We start from the raw sequence: 20306 nt of genomic DNA on the forward strand, positions 1-20306 counted from the left end.
CTGCCAGGTGCGGTAGAGGCTGAGGCAGGTGGCTAGCTTGAGCCCAGCAGTTGTGAGATTTGCCTGGGCATCAAACAGCAACACCCCATCCCCCAAATAAGGCATCTTCCCAGGCATGAAGACTTCTCTGCCTCTGCGTGATACATAGTAGGCACTAGAAAAGTCCAAGGAGTAACGAAGCACGTTGCCGAACTCACGAGTAACTTCTCAGTCTTCTTTCTTTTTCCCGGTCCGGTGTTTCAACCATCCGTAACTTGTGGTCCCACGTCCAAAACACTCTGGGTTCCACCGGGCACTTTTCGCCAGACCCTACTACCTTTTCCTGGCGAAGGCATTAGTCGCACCTGTGCTTTCCCTGCTCCCGTAGACTCTGCCCTTAAGTCCATCCGTGCACAGCGGCCAGAGAGAGCTTTCCAGCAACCGGTTCCGGGTGTTCAGTGTCCGCGGTGGCTCCCAGGGGTCTCCTGCATCCGGCTCCTGAGCCTACTACTACCTTCACCGCTTCGACTCCTGCACCCTGAGCCCGCAGGCTCTCTGCGGGATGCCTTTGCTTTAGCAGAAAAGTTTCTACTGGGTTCAACAAGTATTTCCGAGGTCGGATAAGTGCCCGTGAACGTCAGGCACCCGGAGACTGAGTCGAAACACCTGGAGAGGCGCGGCCCTCGTCACGTGACTCGGCGGGCGGGGCCGCACCGGAAGAGGGCGGGTGATGCTCGCCCACAAGCGCCGCCGCTTCGTTCGCCAGTACCCAACATGGCGTTGGGGCGGGGCCTGGGGCGGCGCCCGATGCGAAACGCGGATTGTGACGCAGACGCGCGGCGTGTTCGGTGCGCAGGCGCTCTCGGCGGCGAATCGGCGGTTTCCGGTTCCGCCGCCCTCTTTCTCTTCAACGAGGCTCCCGAGCGGGTTGGTGGCGGAGGTCGTGCGGGTTGGCGCGGGGCGGCTTGCGGGCGGTGGGCGAGGTTCCGGGAGGCGGAGAGGGGGGCCCGGAGCCCGCTCGGGCGAGCCAGTCTCGGAGTGGCGAGCGGGCGCGTGAGCCGAGGTTCCGAGCGGGGACTGGGCTCCCGATGGCGAACGCGGCTTTGAGGAAGGGCCCGAGCGATCCCTCGAGGCGGGAATGGGGCCCCCCAGACGGCTCCGAGTTGGTAGGGAGGCGGTAGTCAGCGTTGGGCCTCCGCGCTGCCAGGTTCTGCGCCAGGCCTTTGGAAAGTGTTACCTTCCTCAAGTTGGGTGCTTGTACCTGTCTCGTATTCTACGTCCGTAGACGTTAGCTTTCTAGACTGTTTCTTCAGCTTCTTAAGTGAATTGTTACTTAAATACCTGGCACGTGGTTGGCAGCTCTTGTTTTTGGCGGTGCTGGGGATGGAACCCGGGGCCTCCCGCTTGTTAGACAAGTCGTCTGCTACTGAACTCCACCCCTAGTCCTAGTCATTATTGCTTATGGGTTGGAGCAGAGGCAGGGACGTGGGATCTGAGGAGTTTGGGCCTGAGAAGGAGACCAGGAGAGTTGTATATTCCAACCTGGAGTTAAGAAAGAAGAAGGGGTGTGTGTCCTGTTGGAGGGTTGGCTACTGGGATGGAATTCTCATGTACGTAGCACGGGAAAACTGTAGGACAGACCAGGAACTTGCTGAAGCGGGGAAGGATGACACCATCTTCAGGGAAGATAGGCCTGGCAAGGTAGTCCCCTGTGATACTTGTTATTCCATCAACAAACCTTGAAGGGAATACTTCCTGTGCCCAACTTGAAGGGCACTCCTGCAGGCCTGGGGGTTTAGATAAGTGGTAGAACCACTTCCCCTAGCATGTTCGAGGCCTGGGTAATAGCCCCTTTACCTGGGGGAGGGCACGGCATCCAGTGGTAGAGTGAAAGACGTAGTCCCTTGGTACAGGACATGTTTAGGCTGCAGGCCAGAGTGAGAAGACAAGTCCAGAAAGGCCAGGGTAGATGGAAGGCAGGGGCAAGGCATAGGCTTGAAATTGTGGTCAGTGCAGGCACAGGTGGCCTGTCAGGCTTGCTTTGCTCACCAGTCTGTCCTACCATCCAGCAGACGCAGAGATGCAGATCTTTGTGAAGACCCTGACGGGCAAGACCATCACCCTCGAGGTTGAGCCCAGTGACACCATCGAGAATGTCAAAGCCAAAATTCAAGACAAGGAGGGTGAGTTGGGCTGGGTCAGTAGGGGCTGTGTCCTGTGGGATAGGTGCTAGATTTGGACAGACTGAAAGTTTGCCAGCATTTCCCCTGTGATCCCTTGGAAAGAAAGCTTTGTCTTTAACTCGGTTGTCCTTTTGGGAGATTGGGGTTTGTAATAGAGCACCCGTGCAAGGAGCGCCTGCTAGGGAAGTGTTTGATCATTTCAGTAATTGAGCTTGCTTCCTTCTTCCAGGCATCCCACCTGACCAGCAGCGTCTGATTTTTGCCGGCAAACAGCTGGAGGATGGCCGCACTCTGTCAGATTACAACATCCAGAAAGGTACTGGAGTGGGGTTGCTAGACCAGGCACCATCAACCCTAGGTCCCTGGACACAGCATTGGTGGACTCACTGGTACTACCGGGGGAGGCAGTTCTTAGGTGAGGATCAGGGCCCGGTATAGAAGTGCACACTTCTAATCTCAGCTACTCCAGAGGTTGAGGCAGGCATGTTGAAGCTCTAGGCTAGCCTGGGCAACTTAAATCTGTAGCTCAAAATAAAAACTACACTAAAAAGGGTGGGAGGGCTGTGGTAGCTCAGTGGTTGAGTGTCCCTGGATTCCATCACTGAAAATGAAAGAAAATGAGGCTCAGGACTGGGATCGTGGGGATTGTGGTTTAGTAGTTCCATGGTAGAGCACTTGTTTAGCATGCAGGAGGCAGGAGGCCTTGGATTCCTATGCAGAAGAAGGAGGGACTGGGACTGGGGGTGCTGCTCAGTTTTAGAGCACATGGTTGGCATGCGAGAGGGCCCTAGATTCTCCCCAGCATCCCTCCCCCCCAAGAAAAAAATGAATAGGGAAACTTTTATCTAAAGAAAATCAGTGTGTTCTCACTATGGTAGTTACAACTTTTAAACATGGTGACTGGTGGCTGATTTACTGAGAACTGGTAGTAAATGCCCAGATGGAGTTTCTGTGGGGCAGGTTAGGCCCAGCCCCTTGTGTCTGTCTGCACATAGGGAGGACACTTGGGGTCCTGCTTGGAGTTCTCATTGCGTACATGAGAAGCACCAGTCTGTGCAGTACTGGAAAGCCTTGCCCAGTGACTGAGGTGCTAGAACTGGGCTCAGTTGCTGTCCTCTTGTCTCCTGCAGAGTCCACCCTGCACTTGGTGCTTCGCCTGCGAGGTGGCATCATTGAGCCTTCCCTGCGCCAGCTTGCCCAGAAGTACAACTGTGACAAGATGATCTGTCGCAAGTATGTGTACTCAGATGCTTGGTGGGGTGGTGGGAATAGGGGTTGTAGTGGGCCCTCATCAGTCACTCCTGTCCCTTACGCAGGTGTTATGCCCGCCTGCACCCCCGTGCTGTCAACTGCCGCAAGAAGAAGTGTGGCCACACCAACAACCTCCGCCCTAAGAAGAAGGTCAAATAAAGCCCCTTTTTCCCCAAAGGGTGGCCTCCTGCCCAAGCCCCATGTATGGCCTTGGGACCTCAATAAAGTTTCCCTTACATTGACTGGAGCAGTAATTGGTGTCCATGTGACTGTTTTGTCTAGGGAGGTGGCTGAAGAGTGGTCCATCTCCCTTCTGGATTCTGTAAGAGACATGGCAGTTCCTGTCCTGCACATATGGCAGGTTTGTCATGGCCAAAGCACAAGCAGGTTTCAGTTCTGGCTCTGCTAGACCTGTGCTTTGTCATCTAATATGGAAATTAGGACATGGTGGGGACCAAGGTCTGCTGTGTCATTGGGATCTAGTTCAACATTTGGAGGTGTCCAGGTGTGGAGGGTAGAAAGGTGGGTGGGTCTACCCCAACTGATAGTAAATGCTTCTCAGTGTTTTTTCTTTTTTTTATATTTTTTCTATGTTGATAGACTTTTCATTTTTATGTGGTGCTGAGAATCGAACCTTGTGCTTCACACATGCTAGGCAAGTGCTCTATACCACTGAACACAACCTTAGCACCAGTGCTTCTCAGTTTTGAATGAAAATTTTTAGACCATGTGAGACTAGTGACATAGATCTTCAAAGTTTATTTTGTTTTGCTGGGGATGGAATTCAGGGCCTCATCCATGCCAGACAAGTTCTTTGCCACTGAGCTACATCCCCAGCCTACTGTAAATTTTGGTTGGGATTCTATGTAGGTTATAAGTCAGACATACCAATGACTCCATCTCCTGAAATGGCCATCTAAAGGCTAGGGTCTGTCACCCCATGCCTCAGCTAGCCCAGTTGCCAGCTTGTCAGCTGCCCCTCCCTGACATAGGTCATCACCATCTGGTATGGCTCTGGAGGAAGAAGCACAATCACAGCCACCAGATCCCCAGACCTATTTTATTATTTGGAGTATCAGCCTCACTTAAGTTGCTGAGGCTAGCCTCAAACTTGCGATCCTCCTGCCTCAGCCTCTAGAGTAGTGGGATCACAGGTGTGGGCTGCCACACCTGGCCCATTTGTCCCTCTGCAAAGTTCCAAAACGATCTCAGCATTTAAAATGTCCTGCCATCCCTGTTTTTGCCCAAGGCTCCCACCTCGGGGCCTTTGCACAGGACACCTACTTAGCTCACTTTGTGGACACTTCCCACAGTATCTGCCAGTAAATCTTCTCTCAGGGGCCAGGATGTTACAGGACAAGAATACCCGTAAAACCTGACCTAACATCATTGCCGTATTTAGAGTATGGTGTTCCAGTAAGGACAAACAAGGCGGCGCTGGGCAGGAACAAGGGAAAGGATGGAACAAGCTTGGGTGTCTCCGGCCCCGCCCGGTCCCATGTTCGGAGTCCGCTGACCTCCGGGCCTGCAGGGGGCGCCAGGCGCAGTGGAGCGGCCTGTCTCGGCGTGGCTCCGACTGCGCAGTCATGATCACTACTGGGGCCGCAGCGGAGAACGCTGTTCCCGCGGTGATTGATGTTGCGGTTGCTTCCGGAGCTCCGGCACTCGAGGAGCCGGTGTGGCCCTGGGTGAGTCGGGGCTCCAGCGGAGACAGGCGTGGGGCGGTGGTGCTGGCCCAGGGCGCCTGCTTCATGCCCCAGACTTGCCCCCCGCCCCTCAGAAAGACGCCCCGATTCGGACGCTGGTGCAGCGCATCCACCAGCTGCAGGATGAGCGCGCGCAGGGCTTCCGCAAACTGGAGGAGTGAGTGCGGGCGTGGGGCCGCGCTGTGGGCGCAGGGTTCAGTCCCCATCCCAATTCGGGTGAGGGTATGTCAGTGGCGGGAGTGCCCGAAGGCGGAGCTGGGTCCCCGCGAGCCTGCCCTATTAGAAGTGGAACGTAGTTTGCAGAGGGGACAGTTCCTAGCTTTCACTCTTAAGGACCGGGAGAACAGCCCCGGTTTTCTAAGCGCAGAGGCGGGCCTGTTTCGGGCTCTCCTTGCTAGAGTCAGGAAGCGTCTTAACAGTCGGTCGTCCAGTCTCTGGGGTTCGGGTACGCCCCCTGCGGGCCCTTCGGGTGGTTGGTGCTAGTGCGTGACCTAAGAACCTGGGAGCGCGGACTCAGGATCCTCACCTGCCGCAGAGGCCACCGCCAGTACCTGCGTAGCGGCCCGCACTACGACTTCCCTAGCTACCGGAACACAGTGCACGAAGTGACCCAGGCCTTCGCTGCCGCCTCGCGGGAGGTGCTGGCGGTGGAAGCAGAGCTGGCCGGACCTCGTGGGCAGCCACTACTCGCGGGCCACGTGCGCAGCCTGCAGCAGCTGGAGCAGACGCGCCTAGCCACGGTGAGACCACGACCCCTTTCCCACGCGGTGTGTCAGTCGCGGGCCTGATCCGCTCGTTACCACCCCTTAGGGTCCCACTGTCCCACTCATTTCTGGGAGCCCCAGGCCTTACCCCTTCCTACCACATTTCGAAACTCCTTAAGTCTTCACTTGAGGGTTCTCAGGCTTTGCCCCATGTCCAACTCCAATTTTATTCCAGGTTTTGGTCGTAGTTCAGAACGTGGCCACTTTATTCCAGCCCCGCCTAAACGCTATTCCTGGAAGTTTGAACGCAGCCCTGACAACGCCCCACCCCCTCTGGCTGTTCCATTGCCTTAGGCTCCACTCTCAACCACCTGCCTCTGACAAGGGATTCCCAGGCCACACCCACCCCAGTATCCCTAGATCGGGTCACATGCTGGGTCCCTACCTCTACCAGCTCCTTCTCGGGCCCCACCTACACCTTTGCAGCCAATCCTGGCCAAGAGGGGGCTACATCCACGTGTAGCCACGCCCACACTGCATTTTGCACAAGAAGTCCCGGTCCAAGGCCCCAATTCAGCCGGAACTTTTGACCTACTTCCACTCAATGATCATAATCTCTGTTCTGCTCCTGGGACTATGGTGCCCCCCTCCCCCCACCGCACCCCTATGACCAATCTGGTTGAAACCTAAAGGTTTCTCTCAAGCCACTCCCACACGCGACCATGTCCATTTCAAGCTCTGCTTTGACTCAGGAGAGATTTCCCACACAGAGCGCCGCCCCTTGTGACTCCACCCTGCACTTTTTTTTTTTTTTTTTTTTTTTTTTTGGTACTGGGGAATTGCACCCAGGGGTGCTTAACCACTGAGCCACATCCACGGCCTTTTCTTTTTCTTTTCTTTTTTTGTATTTTACTGAGGGCCTCGTGGAGTTGCGAGGCTGGCTTTGAACTCACGATCCTCCTGGCTCAGTCTCCGGAGCCGCCGGGATTACAGGTGTGCATCACCGCACCCGGCTGCACTGTCTTTCTTTTCTTTCTTTCTTTTTTTTTTTTTTTTTTTTTTTTGCGGTGCTGGGGATCGAACCCAGGGCCTTGTGCTTGCAAGGCAAGCACTCTACCGACTGAGCTATCTCCCAGCCCTGCACTGTCTTTCTTGATAGCTTAATCTTTTTTTTTTCAAGTAGTAGAGGAGGACAGAGTGGTTTTTTGCCTTCTATGACACCCTCCCCATCGCCCATTCCTCACCAGGTGGCTCTGCTGCAGCTGATGGGGACACCAGAAGTGACGGGGCAGGAGGACCCTGTTCGCATGCAGCAGCTGAAGAAGAAGTGAGTGCTGCTGCCCCCTGGGCTGGCCGTGCCATTTTCGGTGGCACCCTCAGGCACCCGCCCCAGCCTGGTTTCCTCCACCTGGCCCAGTCAGATCTGGTCCCTCTGGACCTGCACACAACCTTTGGTATTTATAGCAGTGTCCTCACCTGGTGGCCCCAGATGTACACATTCCAAGGAACCCTGTGTGACTTCACATCAGAAGCATGCTGTGCAGTGCCAGGACACAGCCACACGCCTGGGCACATGCAGGTCCTGTACTCAGAGCTTGGATACAGTCACACTCCCCCTGTCACCTGCCTGCACAATTTGGGGGGGGGGGAGTGGTACTGGGGAACAGCCCCAGGAGCTTTACCACTGCGCTACATCCCAGCCCTTTTTATTGCTTTATGTTTTGAGATAGGATCTCCTAAATTGCCAAGGCTGAACTTGAACTTCCAATCTTCCTGCCTTAGCCTCCCCACTTGTTGAGAATGAGGGCTTGTGCCACCGTGTCCTGCATGTCTGCTCAGCGTCTTCAGCCTCCAGACAGGCACTCATGCTCGACATTTGCCACACTGTCACTCTACAACCTCTTGATGGCACGCTCGCCTCTCCCCCACAATGGCCTACTCTGACCCAGGGAGCCACCCCTTTCCCAGGCTAGTGCTGCCTGGAAGTGTGGCGGCGGGCAGCAGGGCCCAGGGCTCGCCACAGCCCCCCCCCCCCCAAGCTAGTTGCGCAGGGCGGCTAATTCACCCCATCTGGGTTTTATTTATAGTTCCCATCCGCTCTTGTAGGGTAATTAAAACCATGGAGGCCATCAGCGAGGTTCTCCAGGACCTCAGGTTTGACGCGGAGTCTGCAGAGTGACGGTGGCTCCCTGGCTTCCCGGGGACGTGCCAGGGGAGATGGGAAATGAGACCAATGGCATCCGGCCCAGGCCTAACCACCAGCTGGCTGAGGTCATGCCCTGCGGGGGCTTGGGACCCTCCACCAGTTCATCGTGCCTCTACAATAAAGAGCCACTCCTCTGCCACCATTCTGTCGTCCCTGTGTTCTGCAGTGCTGGGGCCCTGGTGTCTGGGGAAGGGGTCCCCCAGGCCAGAGAGGGTTGGTGGAAAACTCCCACCCTGCCCCACAATTGGTGTGTGTGTGTGTGTGTGTGTGTGGTTGTTTTGTTTTTCTTTTTTGAGATACGGTCTTGCTATGTTGCCTGGCTGGTTTTGAACTTCTCAGTTCAAACAATCCTCCTGCCTCAGCCTGAGTAACTGGGACTATAGTTACGCCACCAGACCCAGCTTGAAACTGGTGTTTTGAATCACACCCTTCAGGGAGTTCAGAACCAGATGTTGGTGATCCTGGAGAAAGTGTCTGAGATTCTGGGAGTCAGAGCTTCTAATTCCATAGGACCATTAGGATGCCCCACGTGTCCCCCAAAGTGTGCAGCCCCCGTTCCAGGCTTCAAACTCATCTGCACAATCAGAGCATCTAAATAGCTCATTTATTTTAAGACTTTTGAAGGGTTACTGGGGGGGGGGGGGTGATGGCTCCTCTACCCCCAGCTCTGCATGGGTTCCCAGTAGCTGGTCCCCCAACACACACTGGGGGTGCATCCAAGGGTGGCCCTAGACGGGGGCCAGAGTTGTGGCTGTCAGAACTCAGAACACCTGCCCCAGCTCTTACTGCCCTAAAGTGAGAGTACAAAGATGGCCCCGGTTTGAGTTCAGTCTCTGGGTCTCCACTTGGCCAGGAAGGTAGTCCCAGTCCCTAGAGCTTATCTGGAAGGACCTGCAGGTAAAAGGGAAGCCGGGTGAAGCAGGCAGCCTGGGAGGAGTTAGCCTTCAGATCCTGTCCCCTCCCACTTTAAGCTGTGTGTCCTTGGGCAGGACATTGGACCTCTCTGTTCCAGTTTCCCCATCAGAGAAACGAGACTGTCTGATCATCCCCTGGGTTATCCTGCCAGTAAAATCCTTGGCAGGGCACGGCACGCAGAAGCCCATACGTGTTAACTAGGGCATGTCGTTCCTGAGGATGAGCGTCCACCTGCAACATTACATGCCAGGCACACAGTAAGTGCTAAGTCAATGCCGATGAGTAAGAGGAGGAGAAAGGGTTCCATGGGAGCGACTCAGGTTGAGGGTGCTGGGCAAGGCTTTCGGCCACCACAAACACTCCCGCCCCCCGGACCCCCCTTACCTCTCGCCGCGCCCCGTCTGCCCGAGGGCAGGATCCCCTCGTCCTGTGCTTGGAAAGAAGACAGCAGTGTCGCGGAGGGTGCCGCAGACCTGGCTTCCAGCCCGCTTTCCTCGGCTCCGGGTCCCCATCTTACTCCCTCCCCGCCCGCCGGTCCCTCCTTCCTACCTGGTTGCGAGTCTTGTGCGACTTCTGCATCCAGGCTCGCCACTGGTCGTAGAGGCGGAAGCTGAGGTTCGAGCAGTACGCGTGCTTCTTGAGCCAGCCCAGGAACTGCTTGAGCTCGCGCCGCACCGGCCCCGAGCTCGGCTCACCACCCCGCGGCTCGCACGCACCGCCGCCGGGGCCCGGGCGCTCTAACGGGAGCGGAGCGTCAGCGGGCGGCGCGGCCGGCAGGGGGCGCGCGCGGACAGGAGCGGGAGGGAAGGCGCGGCGGGACCGCGTGCGCCTCGCAGCCTCCCTTCTTACTTCCCTAGACCGCGTCCTCCCCGCCGCCCTGCGCTGCAGCCCAGCTGCGCCCCTGGGGAGGCGGGGGCAAGGGAAGGAAGGGGATCCTCCTCCACGTCTCCTCCAGGAACCCGATCCCCGTGGCCTGAGCCAGGTGTGAAGGGAAGGAGGGGGAAGGAGAGCGCGCCAAGGAGACGCAGAGCAAGCGGCGGGAAAGAAATGCCGACGGGACGGAGGTGGAGAGGCAGAGAGAGTGGGAGACCGCGACAGATGCGGAGACCCAGGGAGGGCGGAGATGGAAGAAAGGACAAGATGCGGACAGACACTCTAGGGACTCAGACCAGGAAAGAATTCTAAGCTCTGGGCCCTTCTATCCCCAGCACGGCAAAAATTAAAGGGGAAAAAAAGAAAGAGGAGAAAAAGAAGAGACACAAGAGCGACAAAAAGATGGAGGGAGACAGAATGCAAGAGGACCCCAAGGGGACAGTCCCCAGGATGAGCCTTGGAGCATGAGCCAGTGCGGCAGGGAGTGGGCTGAGAAGGCCAGGTGGGAGGCCCTCCTGTGGGTCCAGCCGTCGGCCGCAGCCAGCCCCAAGCAGGCTGGCGGATAAGGACATCGGCCTCACGTCATAAATAAAGCCGGGGACCCGCTGACAGGCCCTGGCACGGCCCCGGCCCAGGCCGCCCCTGCTGGCCTCCCCCCGGCCTCCCCAGCCTCCCCGGCGGACTCAGCCGCCTGCTGGCTCCCGTGCAAGAATCGCAGGTGCTGGGCACGAGCAGGGGCCAAGGCTCAGCCCCTCCCAGCTGCGCTTGCTCCCTCCCATCCCAGAACCTGGAGGGGCCCCGGGATGGGGGCTGGGGAACTGGCTGGAGCGTGGTTCTGCCCCTCCCTGAGTAGAGGGCTCTCTCTCTGGACCTCAGTTTCCCCATCATCCCCCAAAGGCAGGCCCGGACTTTCATGAAACTGAGTCCAGATCTCTATGTGATATCTAGGGCCTCAATGTCCTCACCTGAGTAAAGGGGGCTTCCCTTGGGATGAAATCATGAGGGAGTGTGGAAAATGGGAGCTTCCTTACCTACTGCCAACAAATACTAAGGTGGCAACCACCGGTGGGCACTTGTCATGAGTTATGTCTCTAACTTTTGCAACAGCCAGAGGCAGGTGTGACTCTCAACCCCACTTTGCAGATGGGAACACTGAGGCCAGACATTCCAAGTAACTGATTTTATCCATTTCAAAAGAAGAGAATAGGGTCCACTGGTTCAGAGAAACTCCCAAAGACACTGGAAGTCAGACCCAGACCCCTAATCTCTCCCATGCCTTCCCCACTCATTGATAAGGGGACACTGAGGCCACCAGCCTCAGAAGCAGGGGTCTCAAACTCACTTGCTCTGTCTCAGGGTTGAAGACGGGGCAAATGCTGAGGGCCCCGTGAAGGGGTGACCACTGCTATGGGGGCCATTTAGCAAAATGGGCTGTCTGGTTCCATTTTCTACAGAAGTTATTTTTCTAGGGAATCTAGAGTATTTTCGTAAAAACTTCCTGTTTGGGAATCTCTGCAAGTAGGTCAAACTCTGCTCCCCCGCCCCCCAGAATGACAGACCAGATAGAGCCGGGGGGGGGGGGGGGGGGGGCGACTTTGGGCCCTGAGGGCCACCAGTTTGAGACCTCTGCTGTCTCGGGGACAAGGAAACCAGGGTGCAAACTGGTTTGGGGCTGCCCCAGAGCACCCCGCCCCTGAGTGCTCACCGCTGCGGGGGGTGGAGGCGGCTGTGGGGTGGCTCCACTCGCTCCATATCCCTGCCTTCTTGGAGCCATAGATGCCAAAGGGGTTACAGCGCACTTGCACGAAGTACACGGTGCCTGGCTTCAGCCCTGCCAGGCGGCAGGAGGTCTGGTTGCTCACATCGTCCACCACCTGGACAGGGAGGGTCGGGTCAGAGGTGGCAGTGGGGCCCAGGGGCAGGGCTGGGGAAGGGACGGGCACCTTCCAGTCCACGCTGTCCTCCACACGGTAGCGGATCTGGTACTTGGCTTGGAAGAGAAAATCCTTGAGAGCTGGCGGCGAGACCCAGCGCACACTCAGCTGGTCCTCTAGGCCCCCGACTCGGCTCACGTGCACGTCAGGTGGGGGGTCCGTGGTCACTATGGGAAGGAGCAGGGCCTGGTCTTCCTGGTTGGCCCCATGACAGCCTGGGAATGTCGGTTCCAATCCCCCAGCAGTGTAGTCCAGGACACGTGGCTGAGGTGGCACCTGCTTCAGGCCCCCCCCCCCCCCCACTGCCAGGTCTGATAGATTACATGATATAATATTCCAGAAACACTCAGCGCCTAGCAAGGCTCAATTAATGTCAACTGTTATCACTTTTTTTTTCTTTTTGTACTGGAAATTGAACCCAGAAATACTTTACCACTGAGCCACATCCCCAGCCCTCTTTGTTTTTATAAGACAGGGGTCTCACTAAGTTGCTTAGGGCCTCACTAAGTTGCTGAGGCTGGCCTCAAACTTGCAATCCTCCTGCCTCAGCCTCCCAGGTTGCTGGGATTACAGGCGTGCACCAGGACACCCAGCTTGTTATCACCATTATTATCTGATAGGAAAAAAAAAAAAAACTGTAACCCTGCCTTCAAGGGGCTAGATAACAGCAGACGCTTTGGGGCTGGGCGTGTAGCTCAGTGCTAGAGCGCTTGCTTAGCACGTGCAAAGCCCTCGGTTCCATTCCCAGCACCCCAGGGGAAATTAGACACTGCCTGGCTAATGATATTGTTTTCAGAGCCCACAGAACCCTGGGACCCTCCTCCCCCACCTCCAGTTCCTTCCCACTTTACCAAAATCTTCAATGTGAAGATTGCTGGGTGGGGAAAACTGAGGCCTACAACGTGCCCACTGGAGTTTAGGGTGCGAGAAAGAGGGATGCAGGCCGGGGCAGGGCAACAAGCCAGGGGGTGCCTGGGCCCTCTTCTGGAGGCCCCCTGGGCAATGGGGCAGGCTGGTGTCTCCCCCAGAGGCCGTGGTGAGGGACGCAAAGGGTTAAAGCCCAGGCCTGCTTGGGGCTGAAAAACACCCTAATTAGATTAGGCCCAATTGTGCTCACAGATCATCCACTTCCTGCCTCCCACCCTCGCCCCCCAGCTCCAGGCCTCGGCTTCCTGGGGCGCCTCCCGACCTGGGCGCCCCCACCCCGCTCCCCAGGGCCCCCTCCTGCACACCTGGGCTGCCGAGGGGGAGGCGACCAAGCCAGGTGTTCTCTGCAGAGCGGGGATACCCTGGCTGTGTGAGCAGACTTTGAAATAAGGAGTGGACGCCCAGCTACGCCCCCCAACCAGCAGGGAGGAATCTGGAGCTGGAACCACGGCTGGGCAGGACCCCAGGAGCAGGGACGGGGCCATGGCAGGCCTGGTGGGCCACACTGGCCCTGAGCGAGGAGGCCTGGCAGACTGGGGGCTCACCCACGTCCAGGATGTCCAGCGTGAGCACGTCAGAGCGGGCTGAGCCCAGGCGGTTGGTGGCCTCCACCCAGATCTCATAGGGCGTAAAGAGAGCCAGGTCCTTGGGGATGTGGCAGGAGTGAGGCCCCACTGTGTGGTACTCCTCACACGTGTTGTCCTGCCCGTACCACCTGCAGGGGCAGGAGGGGAGCCAGGACACATGAGGGTCCCTTCTGGTCCCCAGGCCTCACCAGGGCAGTCCCAGGGTGCAAACAGGGACATAGGGACTCAGAGAAGGCAAGCACTGTTCCAGAGTCACACAGCCAGGCTGGGGAACAGGTCCCCGTGGGCCATCACCAACCTCAGCTTGTACTTGAGGGAGTAGTTGGTGTGGAGGAAAGTCTCCCCGTGGGCCCCTGGCGTCCAGCGGCACGTGAGGTCCTTCATGTTCTTGGACCAGCAGCTGATGTTGAAGGGTTTCTCTGGGGGCACTGGGAAAAAGGAAGGGTGCAGAAGGCTGAGGGGCAGAACTAGTCACGTAGGTGGCAGGGTCCTGATGGCTTGCTGGGCCCCCACCTTGAAACGGAAGGACAAGGAAGTCGGTCTCAGCCCTGCCGCCAGAGACAGGAGGAGGCTGGCGTGACCATGCCTGTGCCCGCCCTTCCAGAGATGGAACCCAAGGCTTCGCATATGCTAAGCACTTGCTCTACCGCTGAGCTGCACCCCAGCCCCACAGGGAGGAGGAGGGGAGGGGTCCCCAAGCCCTCTTTCCACCCCAGAGCCTGCACTGCCGGGCCGCTCACTTCCCAGCCCCAAGCCAGAGGACCCAGGGTTCTGTCCCCTTCTCCAGAGGGTGGTGCTGATCCTGGGGGCCACTTACAGCCAACATAGAGGCAGGAGCCAGCGAGGATGCTGCCGTCGCGGGCATGACACACAAGGTTGTCCCCGGACTGCTGTCTGGACCCGTTGAGGTTGGCCAGGGCAAGGGCCAGGGTGGAAGCATTAAGTACACGCGAGAGCTCAGGGGGCAGCCGCCGCCCATTGAGGGTCCAGTAGAGGCCCTCAGCCGTGGTCCCGGGAGGGTCCCCGTGCACTGAGCATGTGGCTTGCAGAGAGGAGCCAATGAGGAGTGTGGGGTCCTGGGGGCTGATCACTGCAGTGTCTGGGATCAAAGAGGAGTGTGGGTCAGCCGGGGCAGAAGCCAGCATGCGCCTCCGTCCCAGGGCTGTGTCAATCCTGAGGAGTTCACTCCCCACAGTTTACAGATAAGGAAACTGAGGAACAGTCAGGTTAAGCCCAATCCAAGGTCGGTGGCAAAGCCAAGACCAGCCCCAGTCTGTCTGACTCCATGACTCAAGTCCTTCCAAGTGCCGTCATCACTGACTTGCTCAAGACTCTCTGAGCAGTGAAAAACAGAGCTGGGCCTGGTGGCACACACCTGTAACACCAGCGACTCCGGAGGCTGAGGCAGGAGGATCGCAAATTCGAGGCCAGTCTCAACAAATTAGTGAGGCCCTGAGTAACTTAGTGAGACTCTTACTCAAAATAAAAAGTAAAATGGGCTGGGGTTGTGGTTCAGTGGAAAAGCAACTCTGGGTTCAATCCCCAGTCCAAAAAAAAAAAAAAAAGTCGGACATAAATGCCGGCTCAGATCCAAATGATTCTTGCTTTACACGTGGTTCTGACAAACTATTTTTCTTTTTCTTTTTTTGTTTTCTTCCCTCCTCCTCCTCCTGCTCTTCTTTCCCTGCCCCTCTTTTTTGCAACTAGAAACGAAATGTGGTGAGTTCTTTCTTTGACCTCCCAGGCCTCACGCACAGTCGGTGTTTCTCCGGAGGGAAGGCACTGACAAAGGAGACCCTGATCCTACCAGATGAACCGCTGAGGGCACATTTGTTGAGCAGCGCTGAGTTTTAAAATATTGGGTGGGTCTGTCATCCCAGCGACTCGGGAGACTGAGGCAGGAGGATCACCAGTTGAAGGCTACCCTCAGCAACTTAGCAAAACCCTACCCAAAATAAAAAGGACTGGGGGTGCTGCTCAGTAGCGGGGGGGCCCTCCACTTCTGCAAAATACATGCGTGCACACCGCCATCCTGGGTGAAGGCTTTCCCTGTGTTTTCTCATCAAATTCTGCTCAGGTTATGAAGAAAAAAGCTGAGGCTCTGAAGTTCAAGTTCTCTTGCCCTTGGTCAGCAGATGATGGAAGGGTACACAACTTAAGCCCAGATTTGTCAGTCTTCAAAGTTCTGCTCTTGGGACTGGGGTTGTGGCTCGTGGTAGGGCGCCTGCCTGGCATGGGTGAGGCACTGGGCTCCATCCTCAGCACCACAGATAAATAACTGAATAGTTAAAAAGCCCTGCTCTGCACAGCCATCGGAGATGGAGGTGGCCAAGGCAAGCCCGAGGCTCCCAACTCCCCACCAGAGGGACTTGATGTCATTGTCCTTTCCCTTGACTCAGTTTTCATAATCCGCAAAGGGCCGTGGTGAAGGTCAGCTGGGAAAGGGCTCCCTCAGCTGGGCAGTGTGTGAGCTGGGGCTGGGCAGGGCTGCTCTTCTGCAGCTGCTAGGGCAGCCCAGGTTTCCCTCTCTGGTGACCAGAACCTAAGAGGAACCTATTTTAGCCAATGGGAAACCAAGGCTCAGAGAAGGGAGAGGGGACAGGCAGCCCGAGCCCTCGAGTCTCCGTTTCTCCCTGTGGAAATACATGCTGGTATCAAGCCCCAGGGGGCCGTTGGAGGGGGTGACATTACTGCCTGAGAGGACAGCCCTGGGCAGCACTTAAGTCAGGTCCCAGCTCCTGAGCAAGCCCGGGCTCCGTGGCTGTACTTCTCCGAGCCTCTGAGGAAGAGCGTCTTTCTTCATCCACAGCAATCCTGAGGACCCATCCCTCTCACCCACTCATCCGTTCATTCATGTTCAGAGTACCTACAGTGACCCAGGAGCTGGGCGGGGATCCCAGGGTTACTAAAACACCAAATTCCTGCCCCTGTGGGCCTTAAATTCAAAAGAAGCAGCCAGAAATAAGTAAACAAATAAATAAATAAGGGAGGAGGAGGAGGAGAAAGAGGAAGAGGAAAAGGAGGATGAGGAGGAAGAAATCTCTAAGAGAAAGAAAAAGGGACAAGTTAAGCAGGGCTCATAGGGAGACAGGTCAGTGGTGGCAGTTTGGATAGGCCATGAGTCTTGTTTGGGGAGGAAACATTTGAGCTGAGACCAGAATAAACACAGGGAAGTATGTGTGAAAATATCTAGGAGACAGTGTCTTGCAGCGGGAGTCGTGGTGAGTGCAAAGGCCCTGGGGCAGGGGTGCAGGAAATGAGGTTTGGCAGGTGAACAGGCATACTGACCTGAGGGAAAGAAATCATTCCAGGGTTTGAAGCGGGGGACTGTGTGGTTCCATGTATATTTTAAATGGATTCCCCAGGGAGCCGTGAGGAGGGATTGAAGGGGCACAGGGGCAGTCCAGCTTCCCAGAGATGGCCGCTAAGGGCAGGGTGATCCAGGACCCTTGGGAGGCCCCCTGAATGCCAGTAGATGCCGGCCCTCTCCCTCGGTCCCAGATGGGCGAGGAGGGATGAACGCGGTTCTCTGGCCTGGCCCTGACAATTTTCCGGGGCAAACTTGGCTCGAGGGCCCTGTCTTGCTGGAGCCTGGGATCGCAGTTGCGTTTGGGGCTTGGCCCAGGGCTCGCCGGAGGTCTCAGCGTCCGTGCGAAGGAGCCGGCAGAGCAGGCCAGAGCCGAGGAGGCGGGGGCGGCCAGGGGGCGGGGGCCAGGGGGCCGCCCCGGAGGTCCCAGGCAGCCAGCCGCCCGCTAATTCGGAATTCCTTCGGCATGAACTCGGGCGTGCCAGCGTCTCTGCCCCGGCCCACCCACCGCTTCCTGCCTGGGCCCCCCCAGCAGGGTGGGAGGCACGGCCAGGCCTGCCCAGACCCCAGGCCCACTCTCGGCCCTCCCCGTGGGTTCCGCCCCTCCTGCTCCCCAACCCACAGTCCTGGTCTGGCCAGAAAGGGGCTCTCTGGGGGGTCTTGGCTGGGGGGCACTGCCCCTCTGCCACACCCGCCTGGCCTGGTCTGGCGTGGCCCATTTGCCAGCAGCTGCAGCTGCCCTCCCAGGGCTGAGGGAGGGCTGGAGGGGAGGAGCAAGGCTGGCTGGCCTGGGCAGGCCAGGTCCCCACCCCCTCACCCCAGCAGGAAAGGTCAGGGGATGCGTCCCCTCCGGGCACCTGAGTACCTGGGCGCCTGGCTTCCCCTCTCCCGTTCTCAGCGTTCTCCTCCACGTCTTGGAGAGGAAGGCCTTCTACCTGCAGGCGTGGGCCCTGGAAGTCAAGAGGACCTGGCACCCTGAGCACCTCAGGGCGATGAGGAGCACAGCCCCTTCCAGCTCTGGATCCAGGCGGGACTGGCACTCTCTCCAGGCCTCAGCAAACAATGGGCCAGGGCGATCTAGGACTGGGACACACACACACCAGGCCAGGCAGAGGAGCCTGGGAGAGGGGCTGGGCCTGTGTGGGGGAGCTCCTTGTGGAACCCCCTAAAGCAGACCCCAGGCTGGGCTTTCGGACAGCCCCCCCCCCTTTCCCGCAGAGCTAGGCCCTTCACAGTTTTTTTTCCCCCCTTTCCCAATCTGCAGCCACTGCCGTTATTAAAAAGGAACACCATGTGTTTTAAAAGGGAAAAGTGTGAGATTCTCTGAAAGCCGAGCGGGAGGGTGGCCTCCGTCCCAGGGTCCCCACGGGGGTCCCCATCTCCCGTCCTGCTGGTACCTGCAGACACTTTATGACCCACCCGCCTGCTGATCAGGTGCTAAGACACACGGTAAGTAGAAACATATTGCCGAGGTGTGAGAATCTTTTATTTAATTTCTTCCCTCTTAAAGGAAAAAACACACGCACAACACCCCCACCCCCACCTTCGCCTGTTGCTCTAGGGACTGGGAAACAAAGCTTGGAGCTATTGGTGGCACTCACAGGCTCTATCCTCTGCCTGGCAGACCCATTAGGACCCCAAGAAGGCCCCTCACCTGCCCAGGTGCCTTGAGCAAACTGGGTTTTCAGCAAGTGTCCCCAGGGGCTGCCAGGACCCTGCCCTTTTTGGAGGAACACCACGGAAAGAGTATGGGAGCCTGGGAGCAGTATGTGCCCTGTCGTTGGCCTGTGCCCCTGGATGGGGCGCATGGATGATTGTGAACGTCTGGGGAAGACTCTTTCTGCGTGTGCCCCTGTGTTGCCTCCCCTGTGGAATGAATGTATGACCACGAATGTGTGTGTGTCAGGGATGGAATGTGTGTGCGCGCCACGATGGTGTGCGAATGTGCATCTGGGATGCAGTGTGCGCGCGTCTGAGGGCGAGGGTGACGGGACACAAGCCAGTGTGAGTCTTTGTGTGTCTCTGGGTGTGTCCCAGAGCGGGTCTGGATGTGGAGACGGTATCCTGGCGGGGGTGTGCATTGGGTGGGGGGGCCGGAGAATGTCTGAGGCCAGGAGCGCTCTATAAGGAGGGGGTTTCTCGAGCTGCGGGTTCCCAGTGGGCCCCCCTGAAAGTATGGGCCGGCGGTGCCCGGACTCACTGGCTCCCGCTCCCTCTCGCTCTCACCCACTCGCTCACAAAGATTTCTCTCGCTGGAAGCTCTCAGCCCAGAGCAGCCCGAGTGAGAAGGGTTCTGAGAGCCGCCGGTGGCAGAGACTTCGAGGACCCCAGTGCACGGGGGTCCCGTAGGGGGAGGGCGGCGGCGCCGGCCCGCAGAGAGGCACATCCCTGGGGACCCCGGGCCGCGCGCCAGGCGGTCAGAGCGGCCCCCCTCCAGCTCCTCCCTCCCCGCGGGGCTCATCCCTCCGCCCGCGGGGGGGGGGCCACTCCCAACCCGCACCCAGTGCGCCAACCGCGTGCGCCCCCGCCCGGGAGCGGTGCCCCGCGGTCCCCGTGGCTCCGAGACCGCGGATGCAAACTCGTGCGCTCGCTGCGTTCCAATGTGCAAAGGGTCCCAGGCCGCGGTTCCCCGGCCCCTGGGGGCCTGGCTAAGCGCCCTCGGCCTAGCGGCCCAGGTAAGAAGGCCTCGGGCGCAGAGGCCGGACCCTCGGGCCGGAGGACCTTGAAGCGGTGCGCCCCGCAGGTGAGGGCGCCCCGAGGGCGGCGCCGGGGGCGCCTTCCTTTGTTCCCCGGGCCGTCCAGGTGGCGCCCGCGCCCCCTCCCCCCGCGGCTGCCCCCTGGGCGCCCGCTCTCGGCTCCGGCGCGAGGTGGGGAGCAGGACGCCGGGTACTCACGGGCTCCTGATCCAGCTCGCGGCGCCCCGAGGACGCAGAGCAGCAGCAGAGGTAGCAGCGGCGGCGGCCGCCGCGCGGATTGGGCGGCGGGGCCCGGGCGGCCGGCGGGCATGGGGCCGGCGCTGCCTGGGGAGCACGGCGGGAGGTGGCTGCGGGCGGCGGCGGCGCGGGGCGCGGGGCGCGGTGCGCGGACCGGGCGCGGGAGGGCGCGGGCCGGGCAGCCCGCACGTCGCTGGGCGCGGACGCGGAGGCCGGAGCAAGTCTGAGCAGCCGAATTGACAAGGCGCTAATGCGCCGCTGGCCCCGCCCGGCCCCGCCCCCGGCCCGGCCCGGCCCCGGGGGGGCTACGGGCCCCGCACCGGCCTCCCCGCCACCCGCCCGCCAGCCCGCGGGCACCGCGCGCCCCGCCCGTCCGGCCTCCGCCCCGCCGCGAACGGTGCGCGCCGGGTCCCGCGGCCCAGAGCCCCCCACTCATTCCCTACCCGCCAGGGACCTCCCTCTCCAACCCCGCCAGCGCCAGGCTCCCCACCCCCAATCTGGGACCCAGCGCCCCAAATTCCCTTTCCATACCTCTGCCACTTTCCCGCACCCTGCATTTAGCCCAGTGCCCTTTCAATGCCCCCTGCCGCCCCCAACCATGCCCTGTTCCTCCCTAACCCCCTCCCCAATCCTCCCTCGGGGCCCCCACCCCAGCTCTGGCCCCGCCCCCCCACTGAGCGGTCCCTGAGCCCCGCCTACCCCAACTTCCAGCCCTTCTTCCTCCCTAGGGGCTTGAAAGTCGTCCCCAGCCCCACGCCTTCGGCGCGCGGGTCCCACCGGTCTGGGCCCTCCCACTTCATC

At 58.9% G+C, this 20306-nt stretch overlaps 3 protein-coding genes across 4 annotated transcripts; 2 read left to right on the plus strand and 1 right to left on the minus strand.

Moving 5' to 3' along the window:
- Positions 1–2048: 2048 nt before the first annotated feature.
- Positions 2049–3660, plus strand: UBA52 (ubiquitin A-52 residue ribosomal protein fusion product 1). The gene is made up of 4 exons (XM_079116795.1): positions 2049–2162; positions 2392–2478; positions 3293–3395; positions 3479–3660. The coding sequence occupies exons 1-4, from the start codon at positions 2060–2062 to the stop codon at positions 3570–3572; spliced, it is 387 nt and encodes a 128-aa protein (XP_078972921.1). The 5' UTR covers positions 2049–2059; the 3' UTR covers positions 3573–3660.
- A 1285-nt stretch (positions 3661–4945) lies between these two features.
- REX1BD (required for excision 1-B domain containing) lies at positions 4946–8171 on the plus strand. Its single transcript, XM_079116796.1, has 5 exons — positions 4946–5101; positions 5194–5276; positions 5655–5859; positions 7071–7150; positions 7930–8171. Exons 1-5 carry the CDS (start codon positions 5000–5002, stop codon positions 8000–8002), a joined length of 543 nt encoding a protein of 180 aa, XP_078972922.1. The 5' UTR covers positions 4946–4999; the 3' UTR covers positions 8003–8171.
- A 445-nt stretch (positions 8172–8616) lies between these two features.
- On the minus strand, positions 8617–19715 carry CRLF1 (cytokine receptor like factor 1). 2 transcript variants are annotated; one of them, XM_079116776.1, is made up of 9 exons: positions 19467–19715; positions 14083–14364; positions 13564–13693; positions 13224–13393; positions 11761–11918; positions 11523–11691; positions 9494–9681; positions 9329–9371; positions 8617–8920 (listed from the first exon to the last, which is right to left on the minus strand). In XM_079116776.1, exons 1-9 carry the CDS (start codon positions 19576–19578, stop codon positions 8907–8909), a joined length of 1266 nt encoding a protein of 421 aa, XP_078972902.1. In that variant the 5' UTR covers positions 19579–19715; the 3' UTR covers positions 8617–8906. The 2 variants fall into 2 exon arrangements, with proteins under 2 accessions (XP_078972902.1, XP_078972901.1); XM_079116775.1 differs by having other exon boundaries at positions 9329–9376.
- Between the last annotated feature and the right edge of the window lie 591 nt (positions 19716–20306).

Source organism: Sciurus vulgaris (assembly GCF_902686455.1).
Source record: "Sciurus vulgaris genome assembly, chromosome: 16".
Lineage (NCBI taxonomy): Eukaryota > Metazoa > Chordata > Mammalia > Rodentia > Sciuridae > Sciurus > Sciurus vulgaris.